This window comes from Amblyomma mixtum, chromosome 1 (assembly GCF_055824585.1).
Source record: "Amblyomma mixtum isolate Tamu chromosome 1, ASM5582458v1, whole genome shotgun sequence".
Lineage (NCBI taxonomy): Eukaryota > Metazoa > Arthropoda > Arachnida > Ixodida > Ixodidae > Amblyomma > Amblyomma mixtum.
In genome coordinates this window covers 47,936,901-47,961,834 of record NC_143012.1, presented here as the reverse complement: position 1 = coordinate 47,961,834, position 24,934 = coordinate 47,936,901, and the positions used below count along the sequence as shown (strand labels likewise).

General features: G+C 45.0%; 1 protein-coding gene across 1 annotated transcript; it reads right to left on the bottom strand.

The window, feature by feature from the left end:
- Positions 1–322: 322 nt before the first annotated feature.
- Positions 323–23,341, bottom strand: LOC149366258 (uncharacterized). Its single transcript, XM_089549900.1, has 3 exons — positions 22,201–23,341; positions 13,356–13,580; positions 323–6,075 (listed from the first exon to the last, which is right to left on the bottom strand). The coding sequence occupies exons 1-3, from the start codon at positions 22,956–22,958 to the stop codon at positions 5,619–5,621; spliced, it is 1,440 nt and encodes a 479-aa protein (XP_089406026.1). The 5' UTR covers positions 22,959–23,341; the 3' UTR covers positions 323–5,618.
- Between the last annotated feature and the right edge of the window lie 1,593 nt (positions 23,342–24,934).

The window sequence follows — 24,934 nt, the reverse complement described above, 5'->3', positions numbered from 1 at the left end:
TAACATTGTCTCATCACAAACCCATTCAATCAATCAGCGAATTTTACAACATATGCCATTGGACACCTCCAATGAAGCTTTTAACGCCATCGGATTAAAAATGTCAGTAAAGGGCAAGAACAAGATATGATGCTGGCACACCAATGAGTTAAATGTGATGTTCGAACATGCTCTGTTTGTCACTGCCAGTAGGCAAAAATGAAGAGATGGACAACAGGTAAAGACTAAACCTAAATGTTGACCTAGTAGCAAGCCTGCCTTGAAACAACTTGCAACGCCGCACAGATATGGTAATGAAGAAGTGAATCACAGTACAAGCCGCAATAATTCTTTTTTCTTTTACTTTGGTGCCAATGGCAACATTCCCTACACACAATTTCTGTAGGCAGGACCTCAGAATGGACTTCACAGACACGGGTAAGCAGAAAAAAAATAACATGCACATAGCAGCTCAACTCAGCATTTGTGGAATTCTTTAAGCCAGTTTCTCCGCACGGCTTTTCTCCAGCCAAAAAGTTTCATTCCCAGACAGCATCTAAGGTTCATTTCTCAAGCAAAAAAAAAAAAACTCGTGGCGGCGGCTACCACTCTATAATGTAAGATTCAGCAAGATCTGAGTGGGGTGGTGAATACAATAGTTTATTCACTATTATTTGTCTTCTCTCGTAGAGTGCACATGACATCACCGCACTCGGACTAGCCAACGTAGAATTGCAGTGACATCATGCGCAACATCGCTGCATTTTGAGTAATCAGTGTGGCATGGTGTAACGCCAACACCAATGCCATAGAGCCAGGAAATGTGCCCTTAGGAACTCCAACAGCCCACACCTAGGAGGTTGCCAACCAGCCCATTACAGTCAATTTCGTACTAATGCAGAGAAAATAGTTCCTAGTTGACTTCCTTTGATTAGTGCAGAAAAACTAGACACACCGTTGCCCAACTTCAACACTTGCCCTCAAGACACAGTCTTAAAGGCTGGAGGCAATCTTCTGGAGTGCACGCAAATTAACAAAGAATCTACCTGTTTTCATCTTCAAAATAAATAGCGAGGCTACCATCTGGGAATGAGATCATTATTTTAAAAAACGCCTTACAGAGAAGCTGACTTAGAGAGTTCCAGAAATGGTCAACTGCCGCAGAGCAACACAAAAGCAGCGGATAATCAAGTGTGCTTCTGTATCTACGCGGTTCGTTGTATCTGAAGAGATGTTGCAAATTTAAGCATGACTCTTGAACATTCACCACTAGGTCTGCACGAAGTTAGTAGCAGCAGCACTTAGCGGCTCCAAAAGAACCAGCTCCAATGCGAGCAAGATCACCAGAAATGGGAAACACACCACAGAATCCAAATTTCGTCAAACCAGGTCAGCGCAGTAACTACAGAAAATGGCATCAAATGTGGCGAACATCATGAAAGAAAAAAATGCTAAATTCAAGCACGAAAAAACACACGCAGATCACATCAAGTCAGCACAAACTACTGGAAAGGCTGCTGTGAGTGCTAAATTGCACTCACAGAAGCTCAAAGTCTGAACACCTTTAACGCAAACAATGCCTACGTTGATCTGCACTTCAGAATGTCAAGAGTTTAGCGATACATTGTGCGTATTTCAGCCACCTGTGCGTTAAAGCAAAGCTTTCTTTGGATCAACCCAGAGGCGACAGGACTGCTTCGGGGCTAGAGAGCATTCACCGCACATGCGTCAATGTTCGTTTCACACAAGTGTTGTCACAATGCGTCATGTGGCACAGTTGACACAGAAAGTAGCCTGCGTTGCTGTCGCCTACTTGGCCATAGACATTTCTGTACACTACTATGACGAAAGCCTAAGCAGAAAGGGAGGCAAACACACTCCAAGCAACCATATTCAGTTTACAGGGCTATGTACAGTCTTGCTCAAAAGTCATGCCACCAAGTCATGCCACCAAGTTGGTCTTTCTTTGAATCGTATAGTCAAGTATTTAAACACTCATGAAGATTGCAAAGCCCAGAGGGACAAGAAAAGTCTTCTTAACCTCCTTCAGAGATTTATAACTTCTAGTGTATCGGAACTGAAGAACCACTCGACTCAAAAATCTTACTTTTCAGCAAGGCTTAGATGTATGCCAACAGCCACAACTTGGCCAAACAAAAATTTAAAGAAAAACTGGAACTAAAGACATTGGTCACAGTACATCCAAGTCTTAGGCATGAAATTAAATTACACTAGGCCTCGCTGGTTCTTGTTGCAAACAGAAAACGCACTTCAAACATTGTAAAAAAAACAACAAAAACGTCCGAAAGGTGGTAAGCAACGTTACAATCCAACTTCAGCACACAAGTACGGGCAAGGAATCCACCACGCCAGGCAAGCCAACCAAACTGGTCTGGACCAAACTCGACAACAGTGTTGTCTGTCAGTTCACAAGATTCCGTAGCACCAGGACCGCACCATCGAATGCACTATGTAGGTTCTCCAGAGAGGCTAAGTTGGTGCCGAGCCATGAAAGACATCACAGCCGGCATCAAATGCCATACACGTACACTGCCACCAAGTTAAAAAAAAGAAACAAATGTGATATCTCTCATGCCATTAGCTACATGGCTGACCTAAAAGTGCGAACTGCGCGGCTGTGACAAGAGCGTACATTTCAATTCGTCTTTCAAGTATCCACTGACAATGCTTCGCAATTTTTGTTCAGAGATTTTTCAAAGCACACCCGAATGCCACAGATCTCACTCCTGCCCAAACATTAAGAGCCATATCGCCCCCACTCGGACTAAGCTCACTGCATAACACACCCAACTGTTCCCAGATGCAGTCTAAAGCAATAGACGTCAAGGGTACACGCACTGCCTACAGTCCATCACCAAATCAGCTCAAGTAAGCACCTGCTTTAACTATCCACTAGTGTATACAAACAGTGCGACTACAAGCTGTTCAAGATTCGAGATGCAATGAAAAGAAAACCATGACACCGTCAACTGAAGCTGTTGTTCTGAACTCAATGCACTGATTTCCTTTCCCAAGCAAAGTGTGATGCCGGGCTTGCAAGTGAATAAATAACCAGACAGCTATCGCAAAAACCACACGCACTTATCAGTAGTCCAGTAGACTCCTTCACACTATACCAGCATTAGGTCAAATTAAGGATTCATGGAGCAAAACTAGTGACAAGGAATTAAAGAGCACCATTTCTGAAGGTAACAATCATTTTTTTTCTTCACTATGCAGACCAAAAGCAGCATATTGGCTGTTCTATAAGAAAGCTCTTCAAAAAGCTATAAAAAGTGCGGAATAGTGGCACACATCTAAAATAAAAAAAAACTGTGCATTAACAATCATCACCATCAGCCTGACTGCGGCCACTGCAGGGCAAAGGCATCTCCCATGTCTCACCAATTAGCCCTATCCTTTGCCAGCTGCGGCCACCGTATCCCAGCAAACTTCTTAATCTCATTCGCCCACCTAACCTAAACCTGACTGAAAATAACACCAGTGTCCTTGCCAGCCTCTCCACTTTTGCATATTCTTCATACTTGACCTCAAAAACCCCAGTGCAATACCCAGTTATGCAGCACCATGATGGAAATGTAAGCATACCAGCGTGCTAGCGATTATTCAATCCCAGCCATTTTTCTCACCGCAAAAGACAGTATAGTTGCTTCTGCACATTGGTTGGGAACACTCATCAGGCTTTCCAAAAGTGCAGCCCCGATAATACGCACTACTGCCTACTAGTACTACTATCAGATACCATCACTACTTGTAATGGTATCTGTGACCGTTGACAACTACTGCACCTCACGTCTTGGCAAACCAGCTTTGCTTGTGCACAAATGTAAACTCCTGCAAAAGCACCGGCGTTTCAATAAAAAGTGGTATGAGCTGTAATGCAAGCCCTTTTCAACTTGCACGCAGCATGAGAAAGCCTGAGGTGCAGCTTAGTTAAGCCCTTGAAATGAATTTGACCTTACACTGCCTATCTCAATCCTCCCTGTTAAGATTGCCCTTGGAAATGACAAGTCTTTAAGGCGCATTCTGACCTTAATACGATGAAAATACAACATGACAGGATAAGTCACATTGGGGCATCCTTACTTGATACAAGCCAAGAATAGTATGGAGGGAAAACGCAACTTACGCAGAAGTGCAAGTGAATGACGAGATAATGAAATGTAACAAACCAAGGGATCGATATTTATAAAGGTGCTGCCACCTAGTGGCAACAAGCACAAGTCACCCACACCGTGCTCTGCACTGCAGGAGCAACTTAAGCACTTGCGTGTGTTCAAAATGGTTCCTTTAACACGCATCTCAGTGATAACATACTAAAAGGCTTGAAATGAGGGGATCATTGTCTTTACGGTCGCCAGATGGCAGCACCATGTAGATGAGCTTACTGTTATAAGTGTTTGCAACATCCTTGCATCTCGCCCCAAAACCAAGTTTTCCATCCCTTATATCATGCTCCATACAATTTGTTGCCATTTAAACTTCCAATAAAGAAATCATAACAATAAAACTGTTACAGTGGTTAGTGTGCCTGTCAAAGGAACAGTTTCACAAGCAGACTGAGACATACAGCTAGTGGTCACTGACATCCTTGTTAAACTCGACTAGTTACTGAATGTCCTCAGCAGCAAGCCGTGCAGCAGATGCGGTCTGGTTTGACATTTGCTAAGCGACAAAACTAATTGCAGCTAAGGTAAATGGAAAGCAGTATAGCAGATGTGCGTTGTTACTCCATCATCTCATGCCTGTGAATCTGACCTCTCATAGTAGTACACACATGGTTTTAATTGCACATTTCAAATGAGCAAGCAGCTTAATGCAATCGTTTCAAAGACCAATGTGTTAAACTAGAAGCGATTATTACAATTCAACGACTCTTCCGCTTTCGCCTCCAAAATGCGCTGCCCACTCGGCAGCCCAACTAAGTGTGATCAAAGCTCCTTATAGATAATGTGCCTGGGATACCGTTCTGCCATGTTCATCCCCTTGTCGGCTTAACCTTGCCACTCCCACCACTGTGAGTCTAGCGAGACAAAGCCACCACTCTCAAAGCTGGAAGCGTAGCTGAAGCTGCTGCCTCCCGAACTATTGACTGCCACAGCCAGGTTTTGTTCAACAAGTTTAACAACACGACAGATGAAAACTTCTGAGATCATCAGCCCTAACCAGATGCCCGCTTTGCACGCTGTGCTCATTTCTTGACCCAGCCACAGGTCAATGCAATCCACAGGAAGCTATGCAAGGCAGGTTCAAAGACCATGATGACAAATCACAACATTCGAGCCCTGTTCAAATGCCTCCACTCTTGCCACAAGCAAACAGCAGCTGTCAATGCCGTCAGACAGACCGGCTGGCCGAATCCACACACTGGCTAAGCCTCGGTCGCGGTTTTCTAAGCAACAACCCATCACTGCAATAGGGGGGCAAGCTAAGTCCCTTTTAAAGCTTCCATCACATTAGCACTGCCCTCGATACCTGTTCGAGCCACAAGACATGAATTTCAGGACTATCCAAGGCCACAGAGATTGTTTGTCAACGTGGTCAACTTGCAGTGCACACACACAATGGCTTTCAGGCTTCTTCAGGGATCAACATCAGGCTCGTCGAGCTTATCGGCCTCACAGTTCGAAGTACCTGATCACCAGGTCCAAATTCTGCTCTGCCACTTGTCGCCGCAGGCGATCTATGTCGGCTCGTGACACAAAGTCGCACCCAAAGACGGTGAGGGAGGCCAGGTCACTGTCGGCTGCCACGAGTGACCGCAGTCCAGCTCCGGACACATATTCCACCTCGTTCAACTCAAACTCGCGGAGGTTTGCAAAGGTCCCCGAAGCAACGAGGGCCTCCAGCGAGGAGTCCGTGAGCTGGCACCACCCCAGGCATGCCTCGGTCAGCTTGCCGCCGTCGCGAAGCATCTCGAAGAGCTGCTCCGGAGTCACCGTGTTCATCTCGTGCGGGAAGAACTTGAGCCGCTGTAGATGCCGGAAGTGGGTAGGCTGCAGCGTCGGAGGCTGGTCCGAGAGAATCAGCGTCCGCAAGTCTTCCATTTCCAGGTCGGTCAGCATCGGGCAGTGCCTACGTAGCATGAAAGGCGGTTTCCCGCAATGCAACTTGTTACAAAGCTCGTTTTCATTACGAAAATTGCACTGAAGCATCAAAGCATGACAAAGCAAAGCCAGTTGTATGAGCTTTCACTGAAGAGGATAACCAACTCTGAAACCAAGAAAAGCATAGGGAAACATTTACTAGATGTTATTCTCTTACCAGAACAACACATATTTAGACACATGCTCCTGGCAACTGCACCATGGGAGTGTGTTCAGGCATGCCACTCATTCTTTTCAGGACTGCAGGGCATATAGATTTGTTTTACTACTGCCCCTCATTGGAATTAAAATGAAGAGGATCTAAACAGTAAGTCTACTTTTGATGATTTGCAATCAATGGGGAGACAATAGATTGCTTTTGGGCTTGAGTATGGATGCCCAAAAGCAAGACAAGCCTCTGACAGGTGCAAAAATTAAAGAATTGCTTGAGCCAAGTGAATGTGACCCCGAAAGCAGCGCGCATTTGCTATAATAGACAGTCAGATCCCCTCAGATGATGATGATGAAGGCAACAAAGATATGACGACCACAAACAAGCCCATGTTTGTTAAGACACGCCACCCTCCTTAAAGAACTACCACATGAAGAAAAACTCGCAGCACGGTTGCTACTGGTATTTTCATTTCATGATAAACTGAGATAGAGATTTGAGAGTGACTTCATATCTCTACAGTTTAGGGCATTTTAGTTTTCTACACACACTTCTTTTTGAACTAACACTACTCTCTATTCCGCCTCTCTAGGTGTACAGCGCCATGTGCCATGGTACCATGGCACATGGCGGACAGGACAGTAAGTGAACAGGAAAGCAACCACAGCTGATTAAAATGATGATTAAAATGGCTGATTAAAATAAAAGAAGGTATAATAGAAGTAAATAAATTGATCTTTAATTGAAGGGCAGCTGCATCACTTTTTTGATAATTTTGCGATATTCAAGGATTCAAATCTATATAGGCTGTAGGTAAAGCATGTCAAGTGTTTTTGCAGTAGCATTTAAAATAGTGATGTAATCGACAATTGAATTTCACGCTTCTTCGCAATGCACCGGAGGACTGCAGGAAAACTTAGCGTGATGTCACAGAAGGTATGATTTCAAATTACCGCTGTCGTCAGCCAAACCCTGCCCTGGCTCGTTAGACACTGCCAAACAACTTTCGGCAGGGTTCGCCTTCGGTGGCGTTGGTTTTTTTCCTTCAAAGCTGGCGTTTGCGCGTTGGAAATGTACCGATACCTTCGATGACGTCATCATGCGTCCCCCCACTTGGCGTTGTGCGCTGCGGAGAAGCTTGAAGGCCGTCTGGGTTTTAATCGGCGATTACTTCAATATTTCAAGTGCTAGCCCAAAAAGACTTCGCATGCTTTACCTGCAAGTTTCACACATTCGACCCTCTTAAGCTCGTTGATTCCTAAAACCTATGCAGTTTCCCTTTAAAGCATAAAATAATTACACTAATTCAGTAGATAAATTTAACAAACAAACAGAAAATGAAAAAGAGGCAAACAGAAGAGACTAGTGCCAAGGAGGCGTCAACGCGGGTCACTGCAGTGATCTCTTTTTTTTATTTATTTTTATTTACTTAATTCACTTCACGCAAACCCACAAGCATTGCAAGCAAACCCACAGCCAGTGCAAGATCTTGCTTGGGGTTTACTCACCGGGAAAAGCCGAATACCATGAAGCCGGCCTAGCGGTCACGAGATATGGGGCTTTAGCGGCATGTTATCTATAATGCATTCTAGAAATAGCATCAGTATTATGCAGGACAAGGAGATGCAGGATGCACGCCAAAGGTGCGGAACTGATACGATATACACTTGAGGTGGTAGCTGAAACCCAGTGGAAATACAAGTCGCTCTGAAAGAGTGTGTTCCAATGGGATCTAGCAGCCAGCACTGAACACAGCAGCAGAAGGGAACGCTCAAAAGTCAGCCGACTGCAAGCTAGGCCGCCGGACAGCAAAGAAGCTGCACAGCAAGAGTGTGAAGTCAGAGGTAACGGCACATTTGGAATAGGAGGCTGTGGAAGAAACAAAAACGCAAGAGAAAACAGCAATGACTGGAGGCTGGAGTCCGAAGCTGGCATTCTCCAAAGGCTGACCAGGTGAAGCGAGATCAGTGGCACAAACATGGCAACTATCACAGTTACCTACAAATTTTTTCACACTTGTTGCGGATCTCTCAAATGTCGAAAAAGTAAAATCAAATCGAATGAGTAACTTGATCCAGTTACCTATTGGCTGGAGAATAGTTTTCTGCACATTCCTATGCTTCCATGGGATAGGACCACTCAATATCAGCATGCGTCTCATAAACAGACACGCGGCAAGGCAACCACTTATGGCCTTTGTGTTTGATGGATATGACTATTGGCACATTGCCCATGAGTGCATATGATGAGAGTAAATTCAGATGCAAAAGTGACCATGGCCGTTTTGGGCCCTGTACATCAGCGTCAGCTCTAGTTATTAGGCTACGGTGAGCTGAGAACTGGTTGGTTTATTGGGATTTAGCATCCCAATGCGACTCAGGCTATGAGAGACGCTGCAGTGAAGGGCTCCGGAAATTTCGACCACCTGGGGTTCTCTAACGTGCACTGACATCGCACAGTACACGGGCCTCTAGAATTTCTCCTCCAAAGAAATTCAACCGCCGCGGCCAGGATCGAACCCGTGTCTTTCGGGCCAGGAGCCGAGTGCCATAACCACTGAGCCACCGTGGTGGGGTGGTGAGCTGAGAACTAAACACCAGTATTATTGTGAGCGAATAACTACTTACACTGGGCAAGGGATCACTAAGATCAGAGGCAAGATGTACTACTGCAGGTATAGCAATGAGAAAGTCAGGACTGCGGAACACTTCTTGGTAGGTTACCTGTATATGAGTACCACCATTTCCCTTCACATGAAGTCTTGGCATAGTGTACATCTTTTGCGAGCTACACTGCTCCCCCTCTGAGTGTATAAGATGAAAGGAATTGGTTCAGCCCTATTAGTATTCGAAGTATCAGTATTTAAGTCCAGCAATGAAACGCGATTCCTCTGGCCACAAAAACCCAGTTGCTGTATGGCAAACCGTATACAGTAAACCAGCCGTATACAGTAAACCAGTTCCATCATTCGAGGTGGCTACTTTGTTCGTAGTCTGCTTCTTCAAACCAGTTTTCATTCTCCATTATAGGTCGAATTAACAATGTTACACCATGCACACAAAACAGCAGCTTTGCGCTTCGCAGTGCTGCTGAACTCGGAGCAAATGAAGTTCAAGAAATCAAACTGTCCATTATAACATGTCCGAAACATCAGTTAAGCTACACACAGAGTTCGCACTAAGTGCGACGCCACCTCACAAAACTCCCAAATATGTTGCATGTACAATATTTGCTCATGATGTCAGCTTCCAATTATGTTGGCACTGTTGCCAAGATAAAAAGATGAGAAACACCCACACCTTGTGGATTAAAAGCAGGGGGCAGCGTGTGCAAGACCAACACAAGGTTTTATTCTTACAGTCACATTTTTGTCACACATTTTTTTACTCTTATTTCCTCTAACAAATAAACTATTAGGTCATGCTCTTGCATAACTAAAGTCTCTAGACACCCCTCCCCTGTGTTGGCTACGGCTCCTGTTTTTTACTGGAATTGTATTTTGCCACAGAACTGGAGAAATTCCATCAAGAAATGCTCATTTGTAGCAGCATGCAGCCAGTTTAATAAAATGGCACAGTTTGGCTCATCTGACGTAGCACTCCCGCCACTGGCTGTCTTGTAAGCTGGATTTACATTAACTCTTTTCATATTCGCCTCGGAACCAGACAAGGAACTCTCTGCAGCTCTCAACAACTGCTCGCGAGGAAAGCAGTACTGTTCTTTCTAAAATAAAAAAGCAGTAAAGCGTTAAGGCTGTCTTCAAGGAAATGCCAATTCAAGCACTGAATTGCTCTACCTTCTCTCCAGCTGACCTTCAACTGCAGCTTGCCATATGACATTCAGAACGCTCAGCTGTACATCAAAAGCCGATAGCGACCTCCACCCATCACCTTCCATAATTCCCACGAGACTTGTTGTCCCCTGTGATGAGTTTTCACCTTCCAGACCGGTGCTGCTTCTCTTGGCATGATAGCAGGTATCTGATATCTTATTGGTTTATTGGGGTTAAACGTCCCAAAGCGACTCGGGCTATGAGGGACGCCATAGTGGAGGGCTCCGGAAATTTCAACCACCTGGGGTTCTTTAACGTGCACTGACATCGCACAGTACGCGGGCCTCTAGAATTTCTCCGTCATCGAGATTCAGCCCCCGCGGGCGGGATCGAACCCGCGTCTTTAGGGTCAGCAGCCGAGCGCCGTAACCACTGAGCCACCGCGGCGGGGCGTATCCAATATCTTCCTTCAGAACATGACTATGTCCAGCAATGAAAGCTATACCATTAACCAGCAAACCAAGCGAAAACCAATACCACTTGACAAAATAAGCTGGTCATTTCATGAACATTACTGAACCAACACACCATAGGCACCAAAGATGGGTGGCAGTTTTACGTTGACTGTACAATGAAAAACACTGTCATTAAAGCAGTAACACATGGGCAATCACGCTGCCATTGAACCAAAGAAGTGATCAGTAATATGCCTATGTTGCCGACCACAAAAAGAAAGACAAATGAAACACAGTATATGTCCTTACCGAAAATACTATGTAATAATCTCGTGCTGCGCGATCGTGACTATACTACACAATATGCAGCACAAGGCAAAATCAGAAGTGTCCTAATCAGAGCTCTCATTCGCCCATACTCCATTTCATAACTTCCTCCAGTACAGTAGAGGCTATGACGATGAGGCTGAGCTACGCCCTGGTACGTCAGGTTGGCTTACAGGCACAAGCCAGCTGTGAAAGATGGTTTGTGTCTCTAACTTCCCTTTCAGTGGCAGAAGCTGTGAGATGGAGTACATATGGAGCAGAGGGAGAGGGAACCGCTTGCAACTCGATACGCACCTGCGCGAGCTACCTGAATGATGTGACAGCACCTTGGATGTCACGAGAGTCCGACAGGCTTGAGAAAGTCAGTCTAACTAGCAGCCTGTACTATCAACCAAAAAGCATGATCAAGCCGAGCCAAGCAGATGGCTTCTACGAAAACTAATACTAACACTAGAAACTAACCAACCAGCACTCTCATGGTGGCATCACAGATGATGTCACAGGTTCGCATTACCCCCATCTTCAGTCAGCGAAATGCCCAGAGCAAAGGCATTTTTCTTGTGGATGAAATTCACTTCAGTGGGCATAACAGGCAAAAAGGCAAGGTGAATAGTCTAACCATGCTAGACCCATGCTGGACTAGGGTTTCTTACAAGCGTTGAAGTGCGGGCTAGTTGGTTGCTCATTAGAAAAACAGCGCGAAGGATGCAGACGAAGAAGAGAAGACACAAGACACAAACACAGCGCTGTTTCTGCAAGCCAATAAAAAAAAGTATGAAACCGTTTGTTGCTATCGTTATGCTAACAGGTAGGCTCTGTAAATGACCTTCTAATAATTGGGCTGGTAAATGCTTAGCATTTTTGGGGAAAATGTCATCATAGACAACTTCCAGAAAAAGACCCACTGTTTCTTGTCAGAAGGATGTTATACAGGAGTACATTTCAAGGTTCAAGCAAATTTGTACTAGAATTACGAGCGGGGTATTAAATCTAGTCCAGTGAACTCGAAAAAAGGAGGTCGGCTGGCAACAAAAAAACGGACAAGGAGCAGTAGAAGCAACTCACATATCGTGAGGTACATTTGAACAGTTATAATTTGAAATCTAGATAAAACAGGTGGAATTCGGGTTTTGTAAGTTTATCTGAATGCTATATGAAAATGCGAAGACTACACAAAACACAAGCTACTGTCTGTATTTTTGTGGTACACCGAGAATTTGATCAAACATCTAAGAGCACTTGCTGCTGGGCTAGTTGGTTTTGGTTTATAATTAAATAGTTTTAAAGCGCAAAAAACTGACAAGACACATAGGTAGGTGACAGGACGAAGCGCCAACTTCGAACTTGGCGCTTTGTCCTATCACCTACCTATGTGTCTTGTCTGTTTTTTGCGCCTTAAAACTATTTAATTTTGATCAAACATTGCACCGACTAGCCACTCAGTGTTGTTCTCGACTGTACACCACCACCCTCTGTGTGCTTCCAGTTCTCCGCCATCTAGGGTGTTGCTTAAAAGGTTTAGTGCTGTTCAGTGTTTCACAAGATCTTCAATCTTCAGTTCTACACCAACTAGCCCATGTCCAACAAGAGTTATACCCCTGTCAGACGAGCAAGTTTAGTGTCATTTTCAACGAGTGACACTCGCCTGTAGTGTCGCTCGCATCGTGTCACACGATGAACTTTAATGACACTCGCTGCTGAACGCACTCGGCAAGAAGTGAGTTTGGGGAACTCACTTCACTTTTCCCCGAGGGGCAAAGTGTATAGCCTCGGTAGCAGCGTTTTGAAATTAGAATACAACGTCGGCAATAAAAATGGCGTTTTATTGAACGCAGCTAAATTTTTTTTTTTGCCCTATTGTTCATGTAAACCTATTTGTGTTGCCATTAAATATATATACTGCACATATTGCGACATTCTTGTTTTCAGCTGCAATAATTTTTTAGGCAGCCGCAGCGGTATGGCTATGGCGGCTAGCATGGCGACCGTAGCAACCATCTGCAACCGTTTCGGTGTGACGGTGCAACAGTAGCAACAGTGCAGTGTTTGCAATCCAAAGAGGTTCTTTGTCAGTGCAGTGTGTGTGTGTGCAACATGGAGTTCTGCGCAGCGGCTGATGCAAGAAGAAAGCGGGCGTCTTGGTCCGAATCTGAAACATATGCCTTGATAAGGCTATGGGAGGATAGTGAAGTACTGCTCCTGGCTTGTCTCGTCTTTCAAAGCCTTTTTGTAATCGCCAATATTGCACAAAGCTCCTTGATAATCAGATAATCATAAAAAATTGCTTGCAGTTTGCAATATACTGTACATTAACTGTACATTAAAGCTTTGAAGCGCGAAAAGTAATATTTTTTTGTGCCTTACTTGAAAAGCCATCGTCAACACCATCAATTCCGAATGACACTTTATTTTTCCGTGTAGCAGCGCGCCCCGAAAGTGTCACTCGTTCTGGAGAAGTGCACTTCGTGAAAGTGTCACTAAACTTGCCCGTGTGACAGGGGTATTAGACTGTGTTGAAGCACAGACAGGAGAGAGACACTCACTCGCTGACGGCAGCGACATCCAGGTCGGGTAGCGACAGGGTGAGCGTCTTCAGGTGGGAGCCCACCATCCTCAGCACAGGCTCAACCTGGCGGCGGAAGAAGCGTTCCGATGAGGTCGCGATCACCCGAATAGTCAGATCCGTCAGCAACTTGAGGTGCCCCAGCGACAGGATCGCCTCCTGGCCCGTCAGGATGAGGCTGACGCGCGTCAACGACGGGCAGATGCTGCATGCGAGCAAGCGGAGGCAAGGACAGTCAGCTCTGGTGTATGGTGCACTTGTTAACCCTTTCAGGCGCTTTGTACACAATCGTGTAAGCGGCAAACTTGCAGCTTTTTCTGAGAAACAGGAGCACCTAGCAGTGATGTCATTAATTCAGTCAAATTGAGCACCCTTCTTGTTACAAATAAGTTATTTTTTTGGTACCATGTAGCGAACGCATTCAGTAATATTTCACAGAACTCTGAGCTAGGTAGCACTTTGCACGCCGTTTTTGTGCAGGCAGATTTTGCCGCGAGTGAGAACATCGATAATTTTTGCTCAATTTCGAGCTTAATGTGCATCTTCGAAAGACAAAGTGATTCCGCGGTTCCTAGGGTGTTTACCTGACACATGGGAACATTTCGATGTTACTATTTCTATCAAATCTGACACTTTGTACGGAATTCTCCACATCGTTGTAAGAACTGACCTGCTGGTCTTTCACGCTCGAAGACTAACAAATTCCTTTTCTTGAGGCCTGAATACACTACTTAGGTGAAAAAATAATCGATTCCAGTCAAAACAAAACATGGCGCCTGAAAGGGTTAAGAGGGCTAAAGCAGTATTAAGGTGAAAGCCTGTAATGCATCATCGTTGTCCACAGAAGGTTGTCAGCAGAGGTCTCAAGCTTTTTCTAGTCAGACCAAAAAAAAAATCTTTGTGCACGATGGGATTCGAACCACCATCCTTCCGTTCCGCAGCCGAGCGTGCTGATGGCTACGCTACTTCCTGCCAACGCATGTGTAGTTCTCCTTGTCTAGGACGCTGGAGAGCGTTTGCAGAAAGGCGTCGAATCAGACGGATGCCTCCCAAACGCCCTCCAGTGTCTCCAGCATTTAAGATTCACAAACAATTGTGTACTTAATTAACATCTTAACCACACATCAGTGACACAAGCAGCAACACCGCGCTAGAGGCTTTCGCCTCACCGCACTTTACGTCAACAAAGTGCCCCCTGAATTTTTTCTTTTGAAGAAGTTGATGTGTTTACTTTGCGAACTGCATGCATTCTTATTAACTTCCTTACTCTTTAATCATGGATTATCATGGATTATTATCTAGTGGCAGGAAAATGTTCAAATCTTGACATTTCTGTGAGGAATGTGCTTAGAATGCACAGAAAAAAATATATGACCCTATCTGATGAATATTTACCCAGTCGATGTCAGTTCTTCATAGGCTCTCACTGTGATTACTCTACTTTCAGGGTCTCAGTGATTTTTCTTTTGATTCACTGATGCTAGATGAAGCTATTATTTAAACAATTCAGCTTATTTCAGACCTTTTAGGCCTTGACGCTTGCAATACAAGAACACACACTCTGCAAAGCCACATCACCGTGCTGATTTAAAGCATGGAGGTGTCCATACTAAAAGCAGCTCCTCATACTTTTTTAGCACGCCTGGCTTCAGGCAGCTCCATATGGCTTGTCGCAAACGGTTTCAAATGCCAGTTCTAGCCATTCATGACAAATTTTATCAGTAGTAACCAAAACTGACACAAGTCATGCACATATGTGGTGACACTAAGGCCGAAGGCACTGCTTACAAGCCGTTTGTGTATTCAGTTTTTAAAATTTTTCACCTTGCACTAGCACAGTACTGCGATTACCATTGTATGTGTTGAATTCTGAACTTTGCATACACCAATACATGTGAGCATTTTCATTAGAGGCATGAACTTCATGCCTGGCCTAACATAAATGTGAACAGACTATCATGCTGGTTCTATATTCATGATTAATTTAAATACAAGGCTGGGTTCACCACTGCAGTAATCCTTTCTGCACATATTGAGTGACAACCTTGAAAAGAGTCCTCAATAAAGCAGTTCTGCACTAATGGGTACTTTTTATGGCTCTTGAAGACCAATGATTACCGCTGCAATGTTTTTCACGTCTATCTTGTCTGCATAAGTGTAGTTGGGTATGGCAATACTTTCTGATAACCATGCTTTCTTAAAGCATTGTTCAGATCAAGCACATACTTGAAATGCAACTCCTGTAAAGTAATATGGATGGTGCTGCAGAGCTTAAGAAATAAACACCCAAAAAGAAATGGTACCTAAAGTACCTGACCTGTTACTGTAAATAAATTAACATGCTTCCATTGCATGAAGTTGCATGATAGAAAAACCATACTGACAGGGGCAAGACACTACACTTCGACAGACTAGTACTTTTCCTAGTCAAATTAAAGAGAGTTTCACTTAGGAATTATATGATTCAGGCATACTGCAGAAGTCTGGCATCCGCTCAAGATTACAGATACACTTATCTGCATAAATTCTGAAAACAAGGGCATCACTACGGAAAGCCATACCTATATACATTATTACACAGTGTACCCTGACAGAAAAAAAAAATGCAAGTGAGTAGAGTTTCTGTGAATTTAAATTTACCCCTACATATTTATTGACAGCAATTAAATGGAATGTAGAAATGGACAGATTTAACCAATATCTGTTAAAACAGGTGATATAGGAAAAGCAAATAAAAAGGAAGAAAAGAAGCACGAGTCTTGAAACTTCCTTCACAGGTTCACCACAGCAAGGCCCGCAGAACACATACACTGCTGCCCTTCTGAAACAGAACTAGGGCTTAAAGGGACAGTGAGGAGAGCTCTATTAATATTTTTTTTATAGCAAAATCCGATAGTTCGGCATTTCATGGCTTTGTTGCCACTTGGTCGGCAGCGAAAGATTCATTTATTTCCAAGAAATTTGGATTCGAAGTTGAAAAAGTTTTTCCCGCCGCTCTGATTCAAACTTGGGATTCTCCTATGACGACACAGGACTAAGTGACGTGAAACATGACGTGCACATGACGTAACGCAGACTCCGTGATTTCTGACGGCCAGCAGAGCGGCCTAGCAGCAGCCGAAAAGAAAGCTACCGCCGGCTGCACTTTGAAAGCATCTATCGGCTATTGCGGCTGTCGCTACCGTCGTTTTGTTTACGTTTGCACCGGCGTTTTGCCAGCGTTACAATGGATCCCATTCTCGAAGTCAACGAAGTTCTCGCAAATAGACATCTTTAGCATACCGTGTAACTTGTTACCGCTAGCGGAACACCGGGAGCCCGCCTACACCGGTGAGCCGGCGCTGATTGGTCCCGATGTTGCAGGCGTGCGCGTAGCTGCCGGGCACGTGACGCTATCTGACGACGTCAAGGAGATTTGCGCATGCATTGGCTGCGCCTCAGTGATTCGTGGCTTCTCATGTCCCAGTGTTACTAGAAGCATTGGTTCCAGCAACACTGCTTTGTCCTATGACGTCATGAAGCTTGTACTTGCGAGTTTGGCCTGTGGCGGCGATACCTGTATTTTGGTTCTTGCTCTTTTCTATGTTACAAGAGCTTTGTTGTCAGTATGAGTGGCGTTTTTGTAATCAGGAGCTGGTATTCAGTCGATACAAGCCAACTTCAATTTCTCCTCAGTGTCCCTTTAAAGCATGACACAATCAAGCCAGAGAGATGCAATCACTAAGTGGAAACCCGTGTCGCCGTTGCTTCAGGCATTTTTACCCCTCAGACACTACATGAAGCACACTTGAACAGTATGTTTTGTAAACCAAGCACCCAGCACCCACTACTGAGTGAACTGTCCTCGGAGTCTGCTGTCATGAGACAATCGCACAGCTGGAAAATATAACTGAAGCAGGTCTCTTGCTTGACGTCATCCTGGCCCCGAAAGCTGAAGGGTTAAAAATCTGCAGCTTAACATCAAGAAGCACGTTAAAACCAAATACTTGCCAAACGTACTAAGTCTGAACAAGAAAAGAACAATTTCACGAAATGCACAACGCAAAATGGCAAACAAACACTAATTTACCAAGTTCCCTCTCTTCTCAGTAGATTCAAACAGAGCATTGACTTTTCTGTCAGCAATGCTACATTTAAAAGAAACATTAAACAATATATAATTGCCAAAAATGTCGAATTTTGTTCCCTCTAAAACTTCCTTCGGATGGCTTTGTTCGTGGGTGACAGTAGAGCCCCGATCCATCCACGTCTGCAGTTTATTCCTGCATGCATGCAATTGATTTTGCTTGTATATAGAATTGTGGTTATGTTGGTTATTTGACTCTCGCTGTATAGTTTGTATTCCGGCAGCTCTTGCGTGTGTACATTTCTACACATGTATGTACTAATTGTGCTGTGATGTATGCTTTGCTTCTATTATTTCACCCGTCTTCTCTGTCAAACTGTTAGGGTATCGAGGCCTTGTCAGGCTTTTCAGCCTTTTGTCTCAGCTGCCTCTTTCTGTGGTTGGTTAAGAAAGGGCTAGTCGGGGATCAATCAATCAATGACTGCTTATTCAATGACATATTAAATCGGTGCAGCTTGACAGAGCCTCGAGCCTCCACATTAACATAGTAAAGCCACAAAAACAGCTGCACTTCAGAGTCATCAGTGCACACTACAGAAGAGCAGACTTGCTGCTACGAGTGAGCTGAACTAATGTGACATTTGTTTAAGACTCCTTAATTCCAAAACCTGTGCATCTTTGTACACAAATAAATGGTATATCAGACGAGTGCACAAACAAGATGGACATGACATGACGGGCGAATGAATACAACCATGCCCGAGGCTTTCCAGAAGGTATCTGCACTGTTCTGTCACTCTCGCCCATTTGTTTGGGACCTACTTCGGCCCTGAAATTCCACGGATGTGAGAACTAGGTCTAAACAAGCAGGTGGAAAACAAACACAAGCAGCATTATCTTTCAGAAAACAATGCAGTTTGGAAAACAGTAAGATAAGTGTGGGTTTCCACAATACACCCGACGACTAAGGGCCTTCCGCTCTTGTCCCATTTACAGGGTTGCCCCACATATGATCAACTTGTGGCTACTGCTTTTTAATTAAAAGTTCAACATCATGCACGGTAGGTATGTTGGTAGGTCATCAAGTAATACATCGCAGAACAATAATTGGGGGGCATTCTTAAATATATGTTTCAAAATAAAATGCAGTAGCATTTCAGCTGCCTGCTATGGTGTCTACAATGAGTGTCTAATGGTGTTCTTGTGATTTTCCCGCCAAAATTGTGGCTGGAACCAGTTCCATTGCCCTTATTTGGTATGCATGAGCAATCACCTTCTACAGTGCTCCAACACTTTCCACTGGATTATCATACGGGATTATATTAGACCCACTAAACCACCATAATCCACCCAACTAATCCCCTCTGATCCATTTTCTAAGGTGGGGCTACTTCCAGAAATTTGGGAGTCCTTTAGAAGTTTGAGAGCGGTAAGCCAACCTCGAAATTTTAGGGGTCCTCAGATTTTCCACCAGGTTGCCACCTATCACCGCGGACGCGATGGGATGACATCATGCGTTCACGTGACCTCTCTCAACCAATCATCATTTTAGTCCCCATCTGCACAATGGGCGGGTTGTGATGGCGTCAGACGGTCGCATTACCCCTCTCGGCCGATCACGAAATTTCGTGACGAGAAGAAGGAAATTTTTTTTAGACTAAAACCTCTATGCTGTTGCATTGCTAATACAATAATAATACAATACCACAAATATTTATAATAATACAACAGAAGAAATGACGGGACGAACACCAGCGCACCTAACACCTGAAATGAATTAGAAAACTCCAATGTGGAGTTTAAAAAATTCATTTCAGTTGCTATTCACAACTGTGTTTGTCTATAGTCTTTCATTCTTGGTGGCCTGTATAGCTCTGCGCTGTATTATGTAATGGCTAGTGCTTGAGGCAATTAAGCAAGAAAGCTTTTTTTTTTCCATGATGCTTTACAGCTCACAGGTGACAAAATGCTTCTCTATTAAAAACAATAAGCCATAGAGGCAGCTACTTTAACACAAATCCGAATGAAGCAGTCACTGCGATCGCAATGGCAGCAGTAGCATGCGCGCTGGATTTCAAGCTGATTATAACACAAAGCACAAAGAATTTGCAGCAAAAAAAAAGCTCTCAAAAATGACACAGTTATGACAATTAAGCAACTGACGGAGTCTGATGCACTCTGTGCACCCTACACAGAAAGAATAGCCTAAACATCAAAAAGCCAACATAACCTACCATTGCAACACATGGTTGCCGGAAGTTTGGCAATTATCGACAGAAAAAGACCATGTGGAAAGCATGTGAACCATGGTTTGCACATTAGAACTAGCCCTCCCCTACGGTGTTCCTCATAGCCTGAGTCACTTGGAGACGTTAAACCATACAAACTTAACTAAAGAAACAAGTGCTTAGGCAAAAGAAAAATGGAGGTACAGAAAAATGTATTCAATTAGTACTCCTGTTACGGTGACTTGGTCCATTTCTTCAATGGCACGTACTTGCACAAAGAAGGCAGGGACAAATGAGACATATGTAGAGCACAACCTCCAAAGTTGTGCTTTGTACATGCTTGACCTTTATTTACTTTCTTTACAAGAAAGAAGGTGGCTAGGGCAAAAAATTTCAAGAGCAGCAGCTTGACAAGGCTCTAGCTCAAGTTGGCACTCATCAGTGGGCGTCAATTACACTAGTATAATATTACATACAACACAAGAAGGTAAACAAATAATAAAACCCCTAGCTTTACACATAGCCAAAATTATGTCATGAACACACGTCCCACAACAGAATACTGCTACAATATCTTATTTTGTCTTCTTTGTGCAAGTATATGCCTTTGAAGAAACTGTACGTACAAGCCTTTCATAAAGTGGAGCCAATACAAACACCTCCATTGTTCGGTGCGAATTAGAACTGTCATTGTAGCTGCTACCTACAATGCAAAAGACAATGATGCAAAATAACTATGTGACCATGCAAGGATTTGCTCCATGCATGACGACAGTAGCAATGATATTATGACCGCAGTAAGCAAGCACTGACAGCTCCAAAAAAAAAAATGTTTAGGGCCATGGAAATGTTCTCGAATGTGCGCGCTGATAACCTGTCGTGCAACAAAATTAGCAGTGACTTCAGCTAGAGAACGTAAGTAGGTCACGGTTGTTACATGAACCACTGACAGAGTACACAAGTACACCCGACCAAATCTCAGTTTAACTGACTCATTTGGGGACATAACTGAGAATTCAGGAAACATGTACTATCGGGGACAAAAGTGGTATACTCCACGCGGCGGGAGCCGGAGACACGGAAAACTGCATTGCAACGTCGTCTACAGGCCGCATCTGGGATCGAGACAGCCAATGTGTGACCTTTATTATCAGCAGGCTTATCGCTCGGCTTGTTTCAATGTTTCGTGCTTTAGCTAGCCAAAATGCGCAGTTTTCTGATGCTCCGGCTCCTGCCGCATAAAGTATGCCACTTTTGTCCCCGATAGTACGTGGAAGGCACAGAGCATGTCAGAACCTGTTAGTCCAGCTGTAACAAACATGGGCAAGAAATCATCATAAAATTTTGATCCCAGCTACTGCTGGCTGTTAAACAGCGCTGCAAGATCTTGTCTACATGTATAAAAATTTCAACTGCAAGCTGAATTTAGATTTTTTCACCAAACAGGGTGGTGCTGCGCAACGGCTCGCATCAGGAATATGTTCAGTTCCTGCGAGGGATATAAATTTGCATTCATCTGAGCCCGGTTCAATAATTAGCAACTTTGAAAACCCACATCAATCGAACACAATGTTATGAAAAAGTTAGACTCCACATTTTCAACCTGTAAGGCCAGTGTACAAACTGCATAGCAGGGGAGACACAAATGACCAAGACACAAATGACCTGTCCATATCATTCTGAGATGTAGCGTGTGTGCTTGGCAAACAAGCGTGCCAAGAAAAATTTAACGCACAAGACTGACTTCCAGACATCTCATGCAAGATCAAGAAGCAGTTCTAATTGTACGATGGCATCAATGCACTCAGACAATCAGAAGGTGCGATTGTCAGTTCTTTGAGAGACAAATGTGCATTCCAGGTTTTAAAAACCTGCAGATTTAATAAAATCAATGTGTTTTGTATATGGCAAGCAGCGTAAAAACACTTAGTGCTCGACATCAAAGCATTCTCAAAGTTGTCAGTACTTTGACAGATAAATGTGCATTTTCTTGCTTAGTTACTGCTGAGAGAGTTCAAATATTAAACCAAAACATGGAAGCCTTAACTATGCATGATCAGCTGATGAGCGGCACACGCAAGTGTTACTAGTACTGTCAAAGGAGGCAAACAAACTATACAAAGAATGCAATGATGGCTTCTATACGTGAAACATTACTCTGTCAGCTGATAGGAGATATCATTAAGCCGCAAGCTTTCCAGCCAAGCTTTGCAAACTACTTTATACTGCACTGCCCTTTGCAATGGCATCAGCAATGTGTCCAACCTTGCGAAACCTATCTCAATTGTAGGTTACTGGTCGCACATGCCTAAATGTGTTTCGCTACACTCAACGGCAGGAAGGCAACGCTCATACAGGCATCAAAACAATGCACCCGCGTTTTAGGATGAAACTTCTAGATTTGGCCTGATCCAGACTAGGTAATCACTCGTTATGAAGGGTTCAGGCTGTTTAGGCAGCATCAGTGTGAACATCAACACCACACAGAAGCAACAAAAGCGTGACTTGCACCAGTAAAAGCGGCGTTATACCTGACGATGTGAGGCAGCGCGGTGGTGCACTGGAGCAGCGGGCTCAGGCCGCGTTCCGTGTACTCCACCAGCGACAGCTTGCAGCCCTCGGGGAAAAGAAGCAGCGCCTCGGTGAGGAACGGGATCTTGAGCGTCTGCAGGCGGGGCAGTCCGCGCAGCAAGTGGAACGACGATGCCACGCTGATGCGCGGATCGAAGCACATGTCGCTCTCAAGCAGCAACGTACGCAGCTGAGAGCACGCCACGAGCATGTAGAGGCTTTCGTCCGTCACGCGCTGGCCGGACAGCTTGAGCTCGCTCAACTCCCGGCAGTGCTCGGCGATCGAGCACACCACACGGTCGGTCACATTGCACAGGCAAAGCGTCAACCGGCGCAGACGCGGTAGCTTGCACAGGGCGTCGACCAGCGACGCGTCCTCCTGGTCCACGGCGCCGACGAGCGAGAGCTCGACGAGCTGCTTGCCGTGTTCCGAGATCTGGCGCAGGAGACGCGGAAGCCGTGACGGCTTGTCGACGGGTAGGTGACAGTCGATGAAGCTGAGTCTGATACGGCGGAGCCGATGCGTCAGCAGGTGGTGCAGCGAGGTGAAGTTGGACTGCTTGTACGACTGCAGCGCGTCCACCAGGTCCTCGCTCACGTGCGGCGGGAATACGCTGGTCGCCGCGTCGTCGTGCGCCGGACACAGCGAGTGGATGGTGCGGGCGACGTAGACGACGCAGAGGCGGTACAGCGGCTTGGGTGTCTTCCGCCGCGGCATGTTCGTTCCGCGGTTTCGGCGCTGGACGGGTTTGCTCTTTAATTTTTGCTCACGAGTCGTCTCTTTCTCGTTCGCTGCGCCGTAGACGCTGTCACACGGCGGCCCGGCGACGGTGGGGCAAGGTTCGTTGACACCACCACCACCGCTCCGTAGCTGCTGGCTCCTCCTGAGCGCTAGGGCCTGGCCCGGCCGCGCTCCTCCTCATGCTTGACGCTACCGGAAAGGCTCGACGCGAAGCGTCAACCTACCGGGCATCCCTGACGCCGTTGCTGCTGTTTGCGGAGTCCTTCGGTCGGCGTTCGTGCCCACCTAGAAACCGTGACCCAGAAGCCGCAGCCCCTCGACACAGTCGCCCAGTCGCTGTGCGCCTCTACGCTGCAGCCCTACAGATGGCAGCAGCGCAGCTGTATGGAAAAGAAAACGAGCATTGATCGCTGTTTATCGGTGTTTGCTGCGTTTATCAAGTTGTCTTTGAGTACGATTGCTTTCTGAATCTGTTTCACAGCCTCTCAGACTGTTATTTCCGCCATATTTTTAGATTTAGCGCCTTATCAGTCGTCGTTGTTGCTCCGAACAATGCAAGCAACTCTCAGTCGGCAACTATGGCTCGTGGTGAGCGCGAGTTTGAACACAGTTTTGTTCGCGATCTCAAACAGATCTCAGTGGGAGGCCGTGCTACTCAGCTAGGACGCGGAAGTTCGACTCCGGGTCACGAGAAGGGCCGAAGAGGTCGCCGGACGGCATCGCCGGTCGGTCATCTGGCGTCCGGCCTAGGGAGAAGCCCACCATGGAGATAGGAGGGCTACCCCTTTTCGTGACCAAATCTTTCTGGAAATCATGTTGCTGTCTCTCTCAAACAGCACTCAAGCACCAAGCAGAGAGGGATATTGCTGAGGCATATTTTTCAGTTATACAAGAATTATATTAATTATCTATAAATTCAAGGCTCCCGACGAATGTAGGTCCGAATGCAATGCATGAAAGCTTGTCTGCGTCGTTCCCTTTCCGTCCCTCGTGTTTCTTTCGCGCTATTTTTACATCATGAAAGTTATCCAACTTGCCCAACTTTCGGCTTTGAAAGCTACCTGGATTATAAAAAATGTTGGTCTGATATGCCTTTATAATGTACTGAATAATATATGGTAGAGAGAGGGTGTGGTAGATGGTCCTTTGCGATCACAAAATGAATAAGGGAGGGGAAAACCTATATAATATATGGTATTACTAGCTTACAACTGTTTTTTAATCTGATTATTGTGCAGTGTAGCCTTTTTACCCATCCAGTCGATTTTTCCTGGCCTTCAATGAGGAGTAATGATCACAGCCATAAGATTATTTATTTATTTATTTAAATATCCCTGGGAGCTCCCGCAGAAGGACTGTGGTATCCCTGGTATTAAATGAGGGGGAGGGGGTGCTAACACATACAGCAGAAGGTATTCGTTGAGAACAAATAAACATAAATGCGAAAAATACAGCGCAAACACTTGAAACGCATGCGACTGATAACGTATGACATAATCTGAGCAGAATATCAGAATAATATCTTCAGGAATACGAAAATACAAAGGAACTACACACTACGTGGCTGGTGTGCATAAGAAAGGCTAAATTTATGTCTTGATTTTGCATAAAATTAATATAACATGATTGGCCGAGCCTGTTGTTTGAGAAGAGAGAAAGCCGCGTTCAGGAGTACGGCACCAAAATTAAAAAAATTAGCGTTGTTCAAACCACACCAAGCAAGCAGCGAAAAAAAAACAGTTCACACACCTTGCCCAAAAATGTGAAGAGGAAGGCGGGACTGGAGACGGGAGGCGGGTTTGGGGAGAATGTATCAACTCGCTCAACTTGCTGTTTTACTGAAGGTTGTGGGTTCTCCGCTGTGTGTAGGTAGAAGCCTATTATTTGTCTCAGGTATTTATGACAACTCAACGCAGTGACTGAGCTAGTTGATGTGCGCTCCTGGGAAGGTG